Source organism: Symsagittifera roscoffensis, chromosome 6 (genome assembly GCF_963678635.1).
Source record: "Symsagittifera roscoffensis chromosome 6, txSymRosc1.1, whole genome shotgun sequence".
Taxonomy (NCBI): domain Eukaryota; kingdom Metazoa; phylum Xenacoelomorpha; order Acoela; family Convolutidae; genus Symsagittifera; species Symsagittifera roscoffensis.
The window spans coordinates 37,290,226-37,309,468 of NC_087067.1; the positions used below are offsets into that span (position 1 = coordinate 37,290,226).

Genomic DNA, 19,243 nt, shown 5'->3' on the forward strand with positions numbered 1-19,243 from the left:
ATCAGTGATTAGGATGACACTCACCACCAGCAATCAAACAAGTCACCATAAATTTTCAGAGAGTCACCATCAGCTATTGAGATAAAATTCACCGCCGGTAGTTAGAAAAAAAAGGCATCACTTGATTAATAAAGAAAAAAGTTCAAAAATTGTGTTTCAGCATTTTAGATAAACCAATAATTTTTTTCTTTATATTGGAGTAGACCATTTATAAAAAAACCCTACAGAATTTCTTTTTAATGATCATAACCTAACAATTTAGTAGTTGAAAATGTAATCCATGATTTTGTTCTAGCTAATCAAAAATGCTTTCAGGGCTCAAAACACAAATACTAAGACTTTGTGCCCTTGATGGGCGCGTGCTCATGACGATATAGAAAACCCATTGAGAGGGGTAGGGGCCCCCTTGGAAAGTTTGATGTTTTGCCATTTTTACATATTAATTTTTTTTATATTAGTCACTTTCTGGAAAACTCTTCGTTGGATTTTCCTATTTTTTCATGCTAAAGTTTGGAAATAACGGCAGTTGACAAGGACCGTTTTGCGATGGTTTTTTAAGATGCGTTTTGGACATTTTTTGCCTTTTCCCAGCGACCCAAAAAAGTGATTTTTTCAAGTATCTCTTTTTCAGTAATTTTTTAGGCTTTGGTGAAGCAGATTTTTTAAATAGTGCCAAAGGAATATGGTATGATGGTATAAATTGTTTGAGATTAATTTCTGTTTTCGAGAATAATAAAAATTTTTTTTTTCAGATGGTCATCTAAATTTGAAAAAAAAATAAAGTAATTGATTCTGATCAAAATGAGTTTCCCCTTGGGTAGTATGAAGGATCGAACAGCAGAAAAACAGCGGAAATATTTTTTTCTGATTTTTTGACATTCCTATGTTTCTAATTTCATGCTTTTACCAAAATTTGAAAGCAAAAATAGGCATTTAAATTCAGGTCTCTCCTACATTTACTTTCAAAGTTGAGGTCTTACATAGCAATACCGAACGTCTGAACTACTACAATGTATTGTAATCTGCCGGAAAGTTCATGATACGTTGTAAAGTTTGGAAAAAATAGCAAAACTATTACAAAAAACTAGAAAAAGATTCAAGAAAACTTTTTGTTAAATTTTTTAATTGGCAACCTTGTAGGATGGATGATCTGTAGGCCCAGTAGAAGGCCCGTTAAATATTTGAAAAAAGGAAATTTAAAAAATCTGACTAATTTTTTCAGTCATCTTGTCCAGTTTTGTCAGAACATTATAATTGCGCCCGATGGCGCGTTTACCTGTAGGTGCTAGCCATGTAAATTCCGCTCCTGCTTTTTATTCAAATTCACATTTCTACACTATTTTACAACTGAGCATATAGCCGTTTGGGTATTTTTGAAGAATCAACAAAGAAGTTGTCGAATTCTCTTAGAAATGCGGAAAACACTAACCGAACTTGCAGATCCTACTGACAAAATCGAAACCCACTTGAAATTATTGACCCTATGTTCGCTAGCATAATAGGTAGTATAATACTTTTTGCGGATTCCGCGACACATTTGTTTTACCGACAAAATTGCGTTACCAAATAATGTGGTGCGTTCAACAGTGCCGAAGTACAACAGTGCCGAAAAAGGCGGAAACATTTCAGAATAACTTAAACGCATTTTCTAAAGAACGCAAAATTTACTGACGCTAATTATCAAAGAAGATCACTCCAATTTTGCCGCCAAAATGTCTGCAACTGCAAATTTAATGGGAGGGTTCTCATGCTTGAAGGACGGAATGCTTGAAAAGTTTCAACAAATCAAAATCGCTAAGTGTTCCTATTGGCTAACTGCCTTTCTCACAAAGTCGAAGTCAATATTAACAGAAAATGTTTTAAATCATTGGAAAGTAATCAAAAATATTACAAATTGCGGGTTACAACCGCAATACTATTCAGCCAAACATCAAGATTTATGAGTTCAAGTTCATAAGAATTTTTTAGTCGTGAAAAGTCATCTGCTTGTTATCTAATCGGTCAGTATTAACACTAATGGTCTGGATTTATTTTCTATTATTGAGATTTTCACGATTAACTTTGAGATTTTGAATACTCAATTCTGATTGACTGAGAGTAAGCTTAAATAAATTTCAAGCATTCGGTCCTTCAAGCATGAGGGGACGCCACCCAATATTAACAATATTATTTTGGCGCGAAAACGTTCAAATTGCAAATTTTCTCGCTCAAAAGTTTAGTTTTGGATTGCCTCACTTAATATGTTGAAATTTGTTCAGATTTTCGGCACTGTTGAACTAATTTTTTTCGGCATTGATGAAATAATTTTTTTTGGGCACTGTTGTACTGCCCCAATAATTGTCCTCGATTTTCAGAAAGAATTTAGAACTCAATCCAATTTGATTTGAGGCATACTTTGTTCTAAATCAATTGTTAGTATCTGCTAAAAATTTATCTCTGTGCTTTATTTAGCGTGTCCTGGTCAGTTTAAAAAAAAAAACAATCCAATTTTTTCTCAAAGATTTAATCTATTTGTCTAATACTACTCAAAAGACTTAATGGGCAGTCGGGATATTCAGAACGTCCGCCTGATACGAGCAGTCTTGTTTTCTTATTGTGTAGACAGACAATTTTCATCACGTCATGCATATAAAAACATAATTACAAGACTCAATCCATGTATGTATGTTTGTTCGTTTGACTTTGACTTTGACTCTGAGATGGCATCGTGAGAACAGAATTCGATGTCCTTTTTACTGCTTCAGCCGCACTTTGTGTGTGACATGTGCACCTGTTTGAACTACAGGCCACTTTGAAGTATTGTGCGCAAAATGGGTTATTGATGAGCACTTAAAGGTCAGCTAACATTCCCTTGCCATCAATTATTCAAACGCGATATCTATGTTCAATATTCACACCACATACCAGGAGATAAATACTATTTACCACAATCAAAAAATCAAATTAAATCGATTGAATTATGTATATCAACTGTATTCGAAGAAAAAATATCAACATTCTGATTTAAATTAACATTTAATTTTTGAATACAAATAGCAATTTTTGAACCAAATAAGAAATTGATTTTCACAACAAAATTTCACCAATAAGTACTGATAATTTGGCGTCTGTACTTTTTGAGCTAAAAAAAAGGCATGGTCCTGAAATTGTCAAAATGTACCTTCTGTTGGCTTCCTCGTTTATTGGTAACTTTTAAAATTCACAAAGGCAAAACCCATAATAAACCGCCGTATTAGATAATTCTTTGACCATAAATTCATTCGTTTGACCCCGGCTTTCGATGCGTCCGCATTCATTTACAGCTTCAGGCTCGAAGAGAAAAATTCATTTACGACGAGAATCGTCAGCTTTTTGATCACACCAGGTTCACGACAGACTACAACTTTTGAGTCTTTTTAATGAACAAAGTCCCGAACATCTTTTTTTCATCTAGTATCTCTAACTCTCCAACGTTAGCATATTACTGAATTTGCGCTCGCTCCAAACGTACAACACTTTTTTTGATCAATTCGATTCAGATTACAATTTATTGGCTGGCCGCTTTAAACTGTGATTAAACAGATGTGAATCTGATTATTGAAAAAAAGCTGCAAACCAAACATTTCTTAGCCACGTTTCTTTTGGTATAAGCAAAAGTATACCTTTGAAAAAAAAACGTCAATTTTTTGTTACAAATTCTATTGTACTGAGTTGACTGGTTAGCTGTGTTGATTCTGTCGCTTACGCGTCCTTTATTTTCAATTTAGTCTATGGAAGACCTCGGTGTTTTTAATATCTGACCCAGCCTTTAGTCTGAAAATCCGCCTATTCCTTATCATTTAGTCATGGACCGTGTCGACTGTACGTTTACCATCAAAAACAAACAACAGAAGCAACAAAAACAAGAATTTTATCATCGAGAAGAAAAACAACATCGGCAAGAACAAAAGCACCAACTTTTCATTGAACCCAACGAACAAACCACCTCGTTTCGGTACGGATGCAGTTGCGATAATGCATCTCAAAATGATGTTTATCAACCCTTAAATTACGGTCTGCACAGAATTTCAGAACCAATTCATTGGCAATCAGAAACGACCAAAACCTCACGCCAGAATAGAAACTCTTCATCTGGTCAGTCATCTGCAGTCTCCTGCAACCCTGGAACGTTCTGGACTCTTGCAACGATGTTGTATGTCCTCAAGATTCAAGTTTGCGAGGCCTCCACAGATAGCTCAGGAGGTAGATTTTCGAGTGAGAGTTGGAGAGTCGTTTTGATTCTGACCGGAACAGTGTTTGCCATTATTGGACTGATGATTATTGCGGCTGCTATATCTGCGTATAAAAGAAACATCTTGAGGGCCCTGGGATTTCCGGATCCAAAAGTGGATGTCGAAAACGAGGAAGAAGAGGAAGATGAACCCAATTAAATAACAAACTTCGTTTCTGATGTTTTTTGAAAGATAAAATTGAAAACCTAATACTTTAAACCTTTTCTGCAAAAACCAAGTAAAAATTTATTTTGCTCACAACCTTGCTCTCAATAATTCAGTTTTAAAAAACGATGATCGATGTCTGATTTTTTTTAGCTCTAATTTTTTTGCCCTCAAATATGTTCCATTTTTATGGGACTCCATATGTTTCGATATGAATGCTTACTAGATCTCAAAAACTGCAAAGTTTTTGATTGGTTTTTAGGTGGGGTGAATTTCTTATTATTAGTTATTTTAGGAGACGCAAACTTGGACGCCAATTTGTATAATTGGAAAAAGAACTTTCCGTTTTATTCCTATTATGGCTAAGTTTTAGCTATATTAGCTTCAGTCTTTCAAACTGTTGTTTGGGTGAATGGCTCGATCATAATTGAAAAGTAAGAAAAATTGATCTGAAAAATTTTAGCTCTTCATAAATTGCGGTATCAACGGAAAAGAGAAATGAGCGGGGACTGTAAAAAGTTTATCAAACAGTTTAAGCATTTATTTTTTTCTCATTGAAAACAAACCGTTTCATGCTGGAGAGCATCAGTTACCCATCAAGCGCGAGCGGTAATGGGTACTTGAAATAGATGAAAAACAGCTTAGAATTTGTTGTTCCAAAAAATGGTTCCTACGCATTTAAAAAAAATCTGTATCTTTATTTTCCCTAAAATTTTTACAATTCTAGCAATATAATTTTGCAATTTTGCATCAGCTTTGCAATTTTGCATTAGTAGAGCTCGATACCAGCAGATGATTAGCTAATACATCTTTTGCTGTTTCCGCGTTCGTTTTCTGCGTTCGCGAAGTAATTTTGCGTTCATTTTATGCGTTTGCTAAATAAATTTGCGTTCATTAGGTAATTTTAAATGAGTGTTTTTGATTCGCCTATTTGACGGAATATGTATGTTCGGGATTTTTTTTCATGACAAGCTTAGACTCCACGAAAATAGTAACTTTTGGCGGAACTTGCTCATAATATCTGAAACAACTTCTTATCCTGAGTTCAAAATTGAAAAGCTCTCAAGCAACCACTTATTGTAAAGTTGTGTGGGATTGATAATGTGACTAAATTGCCTAGTTCGAATCAATTTACGCATCTTATTTTGTTCGTTGGAAGCGTAAGCGGCTGTTACTATCATTCCAATACAAAATATGGGAATCCGCGTGCTCTTTTTAACTTTTTTAAAATTCAGAACGTATCATTTTGTACTTTTAACAGCGTGTGGGGATTTTAATTTATAAGAAAAAGCAAAAAACGCTCAAAATTGTTTTCTGTTTTGATCAAAACTTTATTTTGAATAAAGAAGTTGTTCTAACTTTATGTTAAAAAAAATCATAAAAATTTATACACTTAGCAACTTTTCTTTTGGTAGAAACAAAAGTACACCATTGAACGTCAAAACAAGATCTAATGTACTGAAATGACTAGTCAGCTTGGTTGATGCTGTCGCTTACGCGTCTTTATTTTACTTTAGCCTATGGAAGACCTCAATTTCTAATATCTGACTCAGCCTTTAGTCTGAAAATCCGCCTATTTTTTATCATTTAGTCATGGACCGTGTCGACTGTACGTTTGCCATCAAAAACAAACAACAAAAGCAAAAACAACAAGAATTTTATCGTCGAGAAGAAAAACAACATCGGCAAGAACGAAAACACCAAATTACACTGGAACCCAACGAACGAACCATTTCGTTTCAGAACAGATGCAGTTTTGTTACTGCGTCTCAAAATTATCATTATCAACCTCTGTTTACAATCGGAAACAAATTATTGGCAATCGGCACCATCCAAAAACTCCCACCAGAATAAATATTTTTCATCTTGTCTGGGAGGTTCTGAACCGTGGGACTTTCTGGACTCTTGCAACCATGTCCTCGTGATTCAAGTTTGCGAATCCTGCACAGATAGTTCTGGAGGAAGACTTTTGAGTGAGAGTTGGACAGTTGTTTTGATTCTGACCGGAACAATCTTTGCTATTGTTGGGTTGTTGTTTATTGCGACTGCTATATCTGCGTATTAGGGTCTTAAGGGCCCTGGGATTTCCGGATTAAGAAGTTGACGTCGAAAACGAAGGTGAAGAGGAAGATGAACCCAATTAAATAATGAACGTTGTTCTTGATGTATTTTTACAGATAAAATTGAAAACTAATTACCTTACACCTTTTTAAAAAAAACGAAAATTTGATTTGTTCACAAACCTTGTTTTCACTAAATTTAGTTAAGAAAACGATGATCCTTGTCTGATTTTTTGGTGTCAATTTTTTGCACTCAAATCTGTTCTTTTTTATAGGACTCCATTGATTTCGATATCAATGCTTGCTAGAACTCAAAAACTGCAAGTTTTTGAAATTAGTTTTTAAGTGGACTGAATTGCTTATTTTTAGTTTTTTTAGGAGACGCAAACTTGAACGGCAGATTTTTTATATTTTTTAATTATAAGACCTTAGAATTCTTGTACTTACTTGGTCTCAAGAATTAAACAGACTGGCTTTCAAGCCAAAACTAAAAGTAACCCTCCAGTTAAAAAATAGTTTTTCAGTCCCAGCTTTTTCTTGCCTTAGTAGTTTTATATCAATAATTTTTTTGGGAGCTGATAGATTATTTTGAAAGAAATTTTGAGGGTTCGTTTGCCTAACCAGAAAGAGGGTTTTCCAAAACTCACCGCAAAAAATAGAGAAAGCTTGTAGGGGTCAAGTTTGTACGGGGTATCATACTAAACTAAAACCATTGAATTTTTGATTCATACTTCAAAAAAAATCAGCTTTTTTATACTTTTTTGCCTGTTTGTTTATTTAGAAAAAAAGTTTTCCAATTTATTTCCATTGTAGCTATGCTTAAGCTATGTTAACTTCATTCTTTTAAACTGTTTTTTGGATGAGTTCCGCTGAAAATTTCAAAACAAAAACGGTATAAAACACTTTTGTTTTTAAAAGTTGCGGTATCACGGGAAAAAATGAGCGGGGACTGAAAGAAAATTTCAAACAGCCTTATTATTTCTTGTTTTCTTATTGAAAACAAAATATTTTCATGCTGCAGAGCATCAGTTACCCATCAAGCATGAGCTGTTATGGGTACTTGAAACAGATGACAAACAGCTTAAAATTTGGTGTTCCAAAATTTGGTTCCTACCCATTTAAAAAAAAAATCTGTATCTTTATTTTTCTAGAATATTTAAAATTTTAGCAAAATAATTCAGTTTTCCAATTTTGTGTTAGTCGAGCTCGATACCAGCAGAAGATAAGCTAATATAGTTTTTGCTTTTTGCTCATTGCTGCTTCTGCGTTCGCTTTCTGCGTTCGCTGATTTTGCATTCGTTAAGTAATTTTAAATGAGTGTTGTTGATTCGCAATTTGACGGAATATTTGTGCTCGTGATTTTTTTCCTGACAAGTTTTTTTAAGTTTTTTGATAAAGAAGTAAGTTTTTCTTAAGGAAATAAGAAATAGATATACGTGGGTTGGGTTCTTATTCACTCCAGTTTTCACTATAAAAATCAAAGTCTTTTATATGATTTTCTACCAGTTTCTGGTAAACTGAAATCAAACAGCTTGAAATTAACATTATACCATTGAAAGTCAATTCTTTGAGAGGAAACTGAAAGCAAATGATAAAACGTTTCAACCTTCATTTCAACTTCATCCGCAACGCTGTGAGTTTTGGATTTCAAGCCAGATCAAAAAAAGTTTTCGGCCCTAATAAATTTTTACGGGTTTTTGAAAAAATTGGTCTGATCAATTTTTACCCAAAACTAACTGAAGTAACCGGAAATAGTAAAAAAAAACCATGTGTCTCAGCCGCGTTTTAAGTAGCTCAAATTTATTTTCAGTGCTCAGACAACTATATTCTAGTTGAAATTAAGAAGCTTTTTTTTGGGTAGCTCAAATTAATTACCGCTAGCGCTCAAAACATCAGCTTATGGGCAAGATAATTAGCTGTTGTAACTTTTCACTATACCAAAAAATGTGCAATAAAATTTTGCCTCAAAAGCGTAAGCGACTATTGAAATGACTCCAAAAACTACTGTGGCAATCAGTTTGCTTTTGTTAATACATTTCTTGACGCATCATATTATCTCATTTTGTACTTATCAAAGTGTGTGTTGTGTTTGTACAAATTATATTTAGGAAACTTTTTTAAGTGATTTGTTTCCGATTGTTATTAAATGGCCGAGAGAATTTTCAAGACTTCGCTTCGATACTAGCAGTCCACATTTTACATGAAATAAGAAGTAGACGTGGTCGCGGAGACTTTTTTATTCACACTACTTTTTGTGATTGAAACCAAAATTTTTTTGACAAACATATATATTGTTAATTTTATGTTTGAGGTTAAGGAGTACATGCTGTATGAAATAAGTACATAAATAAAAAAGAGTAATTCATTCGAGACTGGCTTCTAAACAATATTATATAATCAATTTTAATATAATGTGAGAGTTATATAATTTTCATATAAAGATCAGACTTAAAAACCCAATTATTTTTCTAGGAGGTACTTGGTCATTTAAATGTACTAATTATTTATTATATTTGGACAATAAGTTGTGTTTGGACTTTATGTGTCATTCTCAAGTTTTTTAGTAAACTATTCAATTCTTGGCACATTTTCTAGCTGATGATTAATTTCCACAAACCTGGCCAGACTTTTATTTTTTGATTTGCTGTTTAACGTATTTTTCTGTGTTTGCATTTTTTTCTTGCTTTCTTCAGTTGAAGGATTTGTGTTTTTCAGTAAAAAGATCAAACGTTTCAGCAAACAAAATTTTGCAGCAATTTTTTCTGAAAATTATAATGTTTTTCAAAAGTAGACCACGACATCTGTCAGTTTTTTTCTCACAAAACTAAATTTTACTCTCCAGTTCATTTGATGATTCAAACGATCAATTTTTTTGTTGTAATCTACTGAAAAAAAATCCATTATGTGTACTAGAAACTTATTCCATCAATTTCATGGGGATTAAAATGATCAGTTCGGCCAAATTCTGGGTTTTATTTAAGCGCACATGTTGTGTATATAAAGCTGAAAGCGTAACGAGTTTGGTTTATGCCTACTAAGTTGCTCCCAGCTAAAATCTGTTTCAAGTTAGAATGAGACAAGCTACGTGGTCATAATAAATCCCCATCATCCGACTCAAACTCTAACAGTTTCGATTTCTCGTTGACAGTCTAGAATTTATAGTGTATCAAATTTTCATATAAAAAAAACTCGAGACCATTTGAAGTTCTGTTGGAACTTTCAGGGCTCAACACGAGCTATTTTCATTCTATTTTAACTTGGTCCTAATTTTGTATAACTAACTTGCGTTTTAAATACAGGGTTTTCTAATAGGTTGCTCAGCGTGAATTTTTCTGTAATTGATTATACCTATTACCACTTGCACCAACAAAATTGCGCCATGTTGGTAAACAAAACTGCCTTGTCTTTCAAACCGGTTTCGATTTTTTTAGTAGAATTTTTACGGTACAAAATTCATTCTCATGTCAGTTCTCTCCAAAACTCTCACCTTGCTGCAAAAATCATAATTGTCCCCTATCTTAGGTCCAGCCTGAACTCATTTGCTGCAAACTTAATCAGGGCAGTGTATTTGTATATAGTATGGTTTCGTTCCTTGTATAGCTGTCTCGTCTCTTCTGCCATTTACTCCAAACGGTTCTTTGGCTCTTTTCCCACCCCGAGCACAAATATTCCGTTACTTTTGTTACGAAAGTCGGAACAATAATATAAAACTGCTCCACTGTTGTCATTATGCAATGAAACTTGCATGATGAAGAAACTACAAAAATTGTAAATAGAATCGTTCGTCATGCCGTACAACTTAACATCTCGCGTTTAGCCGTAATAAAATGTAAAACTAGTTTAAAAGCACAAAATTTTAAGTTTGGGATGGAAAACAGCCACAAAAATTTGCTGCTCAACCACTTTACATAAGCGTCATCTTTATGGTGTAGCGAGGGGTTTTGGAACACAAAGGTTTCTCGATACTTAATTAGTCTGCCTGCCAATTTTTTTTAACAATTGGCTAACGTGAACAAAAAAACTATTCTTAAAATTTTGCATGTGAATAGAGAATGAAAAAGAGCCAAATTCAATGATTAAACTTTACAAGTGGGGTGAAGAGCTAAATTATGTATCTTTTAATTTTCCGTACCACCTGAACGGTTGTTTGTTTGCTCCCGCCCCTATGCGCAAAATGTTTGAACAAAACGTTTGTTTTTTTTTGTCGGATTGTTATGAAATCTGATTATTCAGGACATAGCAAACAAAATTGGTTCTCGTTCGAGCATTGTAAATCACTCGTTATCATGAAACTGATGACTGAAGATTTTGTTTTTGATATTATATTTTCGGTCAACTGGCCCTAAAATTCTTTTTGGCGTTTTCCATTCGCCCACTTTGAAATTTTTTCTTTGGATTAATGAAACCGTCAAAAAAAGATTTTTGACGTTTTCAATTGCAACAAAAAGTGTCAACGTGAACAAAAGAACAAGTTATACAAATTTTAAGGGGGGCGCGCGTCAAAAAAAATTTTTAGTTCCTATGAAAACTTTCTAAAATGATTATCCTAAAAACATTTTTTTATTTGGCCTGTGTTTTCAAAAACTAGCGTGCGCCGCATAAAAGGTCAAATTATGGTCATTTACCATCCCCCTCATATCAAATTTTCTATTTTTAAAATTGTTTTACGTGTTATTATGACTGAATGCGTGATGTTACGATGTGCAGTATGACAAACGAATGTGTTACATTAAATAATTTGTTCGCCGTAAATTTCATTAGATTATGACCACTTAAAATAATTATCAAAATTGAAATTGAAATGAAGGAGGAGAGCGGAAAAAGGCCCTGTATAATGGTGATTGAGGAGAACTTAGAAAAATTATTTGGTCGATCTAAACAAAAAGTTAAAATTCGCCTGAGCATATAACCCTGCACGATCATAAGGTTCTTTTCCAGTTCCGTCTTTGATTTTTTTAAATTCAACTCATAGAAGTCTTTTTAAAATGTCTCTTGGTGTTCTTATTTGGGCTCTTTCCCCCCCCCCCCACACATGCAAATTTTGATCTTTCAAACAAGACTGCTCGTATCAGGGCAAAGCCCTAAATGTTCCGAGACTGCTTTTGAAGGTTTATGGAGCAGCAGTAATAACATAAAAACATTATATGAAATAAAATAAAATGAATTTTTTTTTCTAAAATTTGAAATATTTATGAAAATCATCCCCCCACACGGCATATATAGTACAAAACGATAGTTTTCGTTCCTTGTAACACATCATTTATGGCAAATAAGCTTCATTCAACCAATTTGAAACGATTTATAAGACGGATTAAATCTCCGCTGACGCGTTAATAGCGCGAATTATATCGCGCGTTAATTGTCCCAAATTGGTCAAAATGGCAATTTTTAAACCCTCATAACTTTACCAAAAATCATCACAGGTGATTCAAATTTAAGCTCAGGTCAACAATACCTTTCGAATGATATAAAAAAATTCAGTCAAAAATGGCTAGTAAAAAGTCGAAATTTGTCTGAAGAAAAAAAAACCCACCCCGAGCACAAATATTCCGTTACTTTCGTATCGAAAGTCGGAACAATTACTGTTCACCTTGTCCAATTGTCATGAAAATTGACATGCAGACTTAGTAGGCTAAAGACAAACATATTTGTTCTTCATAATAAACCTTGTAAAACCACTCGTTAGACCACTCGTTAGACTTATGTTGGTGTGAGGTGAGGGGGGGGGGGGGGGAGGAAAAAGAGCCCTTAATTGCAATAAAACGTGTCAGAGCGAACATAAATGAACAAAACTTTATGACATTTCTGTAATTCAAAGTGCCGTACGACCAGACCAATATTCAAACTATTTTTTGTTTGAAATGAAAAAAATGTGCTTAAACAAAATGGCGTGTCGTTTTGCAATAATACAATTAATACCACTATGTTAAATTAAATCTTTAAAACAATTTTTAAATAAATTTTTAATTCGTATTAAGGGTTTGAAGAAATTATTTTATTGATGACTTATGACTTCTTCATATGAGCAATCAGAAAAACCGCGGTTTTTCCTGCATATTTTCTTGGTACTCCTGCAAATTTTTTATTTGAAGACAGATACATCTTAAATTTCAGTACTTATCTATAAGTAAAAGAACCCGCGATATAATGAATGATTTATTTCTAGCAATCTGCGTGACAGTCCTTTTTCCAGTTTCTAGTTTTTCATATTCCGAGTTTAATTCTTTGTCGAAGAGAATAAACGGGGGGCATAAATCGCCGCCCAGGCCATTCTATGTGGTGTGGGACGGACCTAGTGGGGACTGTGGAGGTGTGATCATTTCACCCACCTGGGTGATCATACCCGCAACATGCGCCACTGACAGTAAGTAGTCAAATTATACTTAATTTGGAAACGTATTTTAAAAAGATGAATGAAAGCAATCGCTCCTTTTCCAAATTTGCCTGCGGGGGAAAAACGAAAAAGAGTCAAAATAATTGACAGTTTTCGTGGGTAATAAGTAGAAAATATGTTTGTGTTTGGGTCTTATTTTTCCTCCCTACAAAAATGTGAGCCCACAATTATGTTTGTCATAGCCTTAATAAGAACATAACAAATTTTGTAGCAGCGGATAAAGTGTATAACACATTTTTTATGAATTCGAACGTGGGGAGAGGAAAAAGAGGTTCCGCTCTTTTCCAGTTTCCCAACCCCCTCGTAAAATAGCAAAACAAATCTGTTCAAAAATTGTTCAGACGACATTTTGCTTATAATGAGTTTCCATCATGAAAAGTAATTTTAAATAGACTTTCCTGTAATGAATTTCAGAAAAAATCAAAGGGGGGAACTGGAAAAGAGCCGGAGGTTTAATTGAATAATATTTATTGCGCATATGGGTTTTCTCAGTACGCATCCCAGTCCAGCCCAATAACAAACACGATATAGCCCCACACTGTTATTTTACTATAATGGGAAAGAGATATAAGTTTGCTCAGGGGGCTATCATGGTTAAAACCCGCGCAAATTTTGAGCATTTGAAGTATAAGTTAAGATACACGTTATGTATTTAGATGGCAAAACTAAGGCGTTGAGTCGCCAAGTAGTTGTGACGGACTACTCAAAATCCAACTGGAAGACAACACAACGGAGGATTGGAATAAGAAAAGTGATCCTGCCACCAGGAGGAATGAAAGCGTACTGGGATAGAAGACCCGCTTTGATCCAACTATCCAAGTCAGTCGGTCGAAGCAAGGCTATCAAACTTTGTCTGGACGACTTTGGGGGTAGTCAAGTTGGATATTGTGGCATGGGGTTCACGGAAAACTGGAAAAAACCGAGTGTTCTTCAGGAAGTGATTGCAAAAGATGTTGGCAAAAGCGCCTGTAATAAAAAAGATTTGAATCTCAACACAATGGTGTGCCTAAAAGACCAGGGTTCTCCCAACATTGAAACCCAGGAAGACATGGGTGCGCCTGCGTACGTGATGAGAAATGGACAACCCTACTGTTTGTATGGGACCGTTGACAGTGGAGACTGGAAAAAATTTGCATATGTAAATAAAATACCCTACTATTATAAATGGATTAAAACTCATGTTAGAGATTTGGTATAAATTGATTTAAAAAATTTGGCAACAACCGAAACAAAGTTAATTTAGTATGTTCACATTCAGTCCTTTTTGACAAAGCTTATAATGAAATCGTACATAAGACCGAATGGCGAATTGACGCTCAGACAAAATTTCCCAGAAAAGACGAAAGCATGAAATGAAAACAGAGCGCTCATTAGGAACAGTTAACAACAAACTTATTACATCCAGACAAGTCAATTAGAAAATCAAACTCAAGGTCACTGCTCAAATCAAGCGTCATCCATATTTTTGTAGAATGCACGAATAGCGTTTAACTAATAACAAAAAACCATTTGAAATTCATTACGATTGATTTTAACCCAATTTTTTGGTTACAATTTTAAACAAAAATTTATCGTTAATCTTGAAAATCAAAATTTTTTCTTGATAATCAATTCTAATTGAAAATTATGAAAAAACCAAAAACTTCAATTTTTTCTTCAATTTTTTTGTATCAAATATAATAAATTGTGATGGTTTATAAAGCTTTTAAATAAAAAATTTGAATGACAAAATTACGAATCTAACCCCTCAAATTGAATGAAGCCACAAATAAATTCAAAACTACGGCAAATTCGGAAGCCTTGATAAATTGATAAGCCCTGATTGTTACCAAAAATTCTCAGATCATTTCCCACTCTCAGTAACTATTTCAGACGTTTAAAAAAAGCGATTCTTCCTTGATTTATTTTTTTTGTTATCAATTTGAGTATTTGTTATTATGATGGAAACCGACAGTGGAACTCAGCTTCAGGTTTCTGCAACCCAAGAGGTATCCGTGAGTAAAAATACGGGATTTAAAAAAGTATGTAATATGGAAACGGAACTGTTATTTTTGCGGAAAAAAGTTGAAAAACAAGAATGTGAAATTTCGGGTCTTAAACTTAAGCAGTTAAACATAGATACCAGACTGCGAGTTCAGGAAAGGTATACTAGCAAGGATAGTGTGCCTGTATGGAATCCGCCGTTCGATGCAAGGGCAGTAGATGACGTTACGGATGCGATAATTGATTTTTTCAGGACAAGTCTGAAAGTTACTATTTCTCGTGGGGGAATTAAAGCTTGTCACATGTATATGGGAAATTACGGAAATAATATGCCCACTATCATTTGCAAGTTTGTATACTTCGACGATAAGCACGCTGTATACAAGGCCAGGATGAATCTGAAACATCAGAAAAACATTTTAATTAATATTTAAGAAAGCGGCCAGTGATATGGACTTAATAACTACCACTCATAACTGCATTAATGCTGTTAAGCGAAAAAAACGAATCTACACCGACTCTCGTCATGACAACAATGAAAGGGAATCCCTTGCAAACAAAAAACCAACTCATTGATTGGATTCTGAACGGATATTGTGTGCCGCCTGTTAAACTTTGATAGAAAAAACGCAAAATGAATTGAGTTAAACTGTAAAGCATATGAACTGCTATTCTAGCCCAAAGTGGTTATGTTTGTGACAAAACATGTTGAATTTTTCTCTGTTATTATTCCCCTTAGGCGGACAATAAAATAGCAAAAGTACTAGTGACAAAAATCGATTTTAGTTTTTTTCTATTTTCTTATCATATATTTTTTTCTTTCTTAGATTTTTTTTGCGTTCCGTTTTCATATTTTTATTAACTTAGGAATTATCAGCAAACAAATAAATGATTATTCTCTAACAAGACCTTAGTTCAGTTTATGTGATTTCCGCACTGCTGTTCTAAGACCTAATAAAAAAGAACAGTCCAAGTAGTCTTCTTTTAAAAAAGAAAAACCAATAATTAGTTGGCGCGATTTCCACGCTGCTTTGTGGTTATTTAAACTAAATTATGTTTTCTTTTCTTTTAAAACAAAACTAGAATAAAACCAAAATAAAATTTATCCTGCTCTTTTAGATCCCAGAGCTTGCACGATTTCCGCGCTGCGATCTTTAATTGTAGATGCTGAAAGTGAGGAAAACAATGAAAATAAAATGGAAAAGTTCAGGAAAAAGGAAAAGAAGGAGGAGAGGGATTCGAGGGGAAATTAAAGAACCTTATACGGGTATAAAATTGAAAGCTAGTAACATTCGTATTTTTGCGAAGAAAAAGAATATTGCAGACTAGGAGGAGAAGCTACCTAGAGTTTGTGCGATTTCCGCACTGCCCTGGGTGGCTTCTGATTTCTGACAACTCATTGATCTTCACAAATTCGTTAAAATTTCAGCTAGTTAAGAAACCACGCGAAAATTATATTGTACACAGAACATATGGTTAACAGAGACATGGAGGAAACAAATTCTAAAACTTATTCAGTGTTTTTACAAAACATCAGATCACTGCCCGAAACTTTGAAGAATTCGAATTAGAATTAGAACAGTTGGCCCAACGTACAGATATCATTTGTTTAACTGAAACCTGGCTCAAAAATAACTCTGACAATGATATTTTTCAAATTCAAGGAAACCAACCCCTCTATAGTTGCGCTAGAATTAAACGAGGGGGAGATATTGGCATCTATGTTAACACTGGGTCAGATCATAGGATAATAAAACAAAAAAAAAGATAACAATATCCAAATCTTGTCAGTTCTCATAAAAACACAAACAAATCAGAAAATTGTAGTAACCTGTGTTTACATTCCACCAAATTCTCTAAACAACTCTACCTTCGAAAGCCTGCAAAATTATTTGGATGGATTAACGCTAGGGTTTGAAACTGATCACATAGTTTGTGGTGATTTCAACGTAAATTTTCTGTTAAACTCGACAAGGCCGAAAAAAATTGAGGATATTATGATAGGAAATGGCATGTTAGAAAACAAAATGAGCTGCCTCCCAACAAGAGTGACAGAACGTAGTAGCACTTTGATTGACTTATTTTCCTGTACATCATGTTTCTGAACCAAAACCATCAAAAATTCAGTGTCTGATCATTTTGATGTTAATTTTTTTTGAAATTTTATGAAAAAAGAAGTTTTTACTGAACAAACGTTTACTAGAAACTGGAACAAGTTGAAAAAAAAGATATAAGTGAGAAGTTAAGTTTTTATTTGCAACATGAGATTGGCAAATGTGTGCAGTTATGGAAACCCGAAGACCCTCAAATGTCTTCTAGGATTTTATAAATTCAATCTTTAGATCTTTATGAAGGCAGTTGATACTTTTTTTACAAAGCGTTTACTAGTGCAATCAGAAAGACATCCATGGATTGACAATGAAGTAAAAAATGCAGCAGCAAAAAAGCGACGGTTACGACAAGAGTTTTTGAATATTAAAACAACGGATGCCCGGAGTAAGTATAGTTCCCAAAATAAAATTGTCAAAAACCTAATCATTCGTAAAAAACGAAAATACTATCAAAATAAACTAATGCTTGAGTCTAATTGTAAAACGAAAACTTTTTTCGAAACTTTTACGGAAATGAGTGGTAAAAGAAAAAATTCTAAATCTTTAAATCTATCTAACGGGGACGCTGAGCATTTTAACGAATACTTCGCATATATTGGCGCCAGACTTACACAGAGCAAAGCAAACTGCATGGAAAACAATGTTATACCTCAGCAATAATCGTTGTTTTTGAAAAAAAAGATTAAATTCAAGTCATTGAAGTCATCGAGAGTTTAAAAAATAATTATAGTACAGACTGCTATGATATCAACACTGTTCTCGTCAAGCATTTAAAAACTATACTAGCAGGCCCTTTGACTGAAATTTTTAATGACTGCCTAACCTCAGGAATTTATCCAAATTGTTTTAAAATTGCAAAAATTGTACCAATTTTCAAGGAGGGAGATATCGATGACCCCTCAGACTATAGACCAATTTCAATTCTTCCAGTTATGGGCAAAATTTTTGAGCGTATAATTTTTAAACGAGCACTATCATATGTAGACAAGCTTAAAATCATCCGAAACACTCAGTTTGGCTTCAGATCAAATAGAAGCACTGTTGACGCCATCCTTAAATTGGTGGAAGAAGTTTCAACATCGCTATCGAACAAAAAACTAACTGTTCAGAATACGTTTTTAGACCTAACAAAGGCTTTTGAAACAGTTGATCACTCTAATCTGTTATTAAAATTAGAACAAATGGGATTTAGAGGGTCTGTCTTAAATCTATTGGAACCTTACCTTGACAATCGCTATCAGTACATTGAAACTAACTCTTTTAAGACCGAACTTATACTCGTATCTTTTGGTGTACCTCAAGGATCTATCCTTGGCCAACTTTTGATCATATTATACATAAACGATCTACAAATAGCCACAAAAAACACAGGGTTACTTTTGTATGCTGATGACACTGTTCTGAATTTCTTAAACAACAAAGACTATGTTGAGATACTGTCGGAGCACGAAAACTGAAGAACGACCAGTAATTTTTTTTTACTGACACCCAAATAGAAAATGTTGAATGTTTTAAATATCTTGGAATTCTCCTTGACTGTAAATTGAATTTTCATCAGCATATTGATAAGGTAAAGAACAAAATTTTGCATTTCTGTGGAGTGTTTTTTCAATTGAGAAAGTTTCTAATTGGACGAAATTTAATATTTCCGTATAAAAGTTACTTGCAACCAATCATCCAATAAGGAGTTTTAGTTTATGCAAATACCAACAAAACCAAACTGTTAGAACTGGAAATGAAAATCAGAAAGCTAATCAGAATAGTTTTTATAAACACAGGATGGATTCAATCACTGAAATAATGCATGATAACAAAATTTATACCGTAAGAGATTTTTTTGCTTACGATGTTCTGAAATTAACCGGAAAAATTATTCAAAAAGAGTGCCAAGTTGAAACCTTGAGATATTCTATTACTGAACAAGAATTGAACGTGATATTTACAAAGCGAAAAACAAATCAAAAGTTATCTATAAACAGAAATAAACTCAACAGAGGGTCGATTACACCTAAAATTAGAAAAATGTTCAACTTCGTAATAAATTTTTTCCCACCTGGGTCAATTTCTTGAAAGGGGCTTCTCGGTTTCAAATAAATAGTTTTATTCAGAAATTTTTGGATAATTACTTTCTAAGAAATACGATTTTACTGGGCATGCCTTGAGACTTTTTGTTGATCAATAAGTAGAACTTGTTTCTGTTGGTTTCTAAGTTATGGGTAGAAAATCTATTGCATTGGATCTAAGAATTTAAGTACTTTTTTTGTTCTCCGCTTAATGAGA

General features: G+C 33.8%; 2 protein-coding genes across 2 annotated transcripts in view; both read left to right on the forward strand.

The window, feature by feature from the left end:
- LOC134848411 (TBC1 domain family member 25-like) overlaps window positions 1-19,243 on the forward strand; it is a 548,746-nt gene that overhangs the window by 498,486 nt on the left and 31,017 nt on the right. The gene's annotated exons all lie outside the window — the stretch shown is intronic.
- On the forward strand, window positions 12,623-16,105 carry LOC134848715 (tryptase gamma-like). The gene is made up of 3 exons (XM_063866230.1): window positions 12,623-12,839; window positions 13,526-13,960; window positions 15,972-16,105. The coding sequence occupies exons 1-3, from the start codon at window positions 12,623-12,625 to the stop codon at window positions 16,103-16,105; spliced, it is 786 nt and encodes a 261-aa protein (XP_063722300.1).

Coding starts and splice junctions, on each gene's coding strand:
- LOC134848715 (XM_063866230.1), top strand. CDS start 12,623: ATGAATGATTTATTTCTAGCAATCTGCGTGACAGTCCTTTTTCCAGTT. Junction 12,840..13,525: donor CGCAACATGCGCCACTGACA/GTAAGTAGTCAA, acceptor TTATGTATTTAG/ATGGCAAAACTAAGGCGTTG. Junction 13,961..15,971: donor GAGAAATGGACAACCCTACT/GTTTGTATGGGA, acceptor CTGCTCTTTTAG/ATCCCAGAGCTTGCACGATT.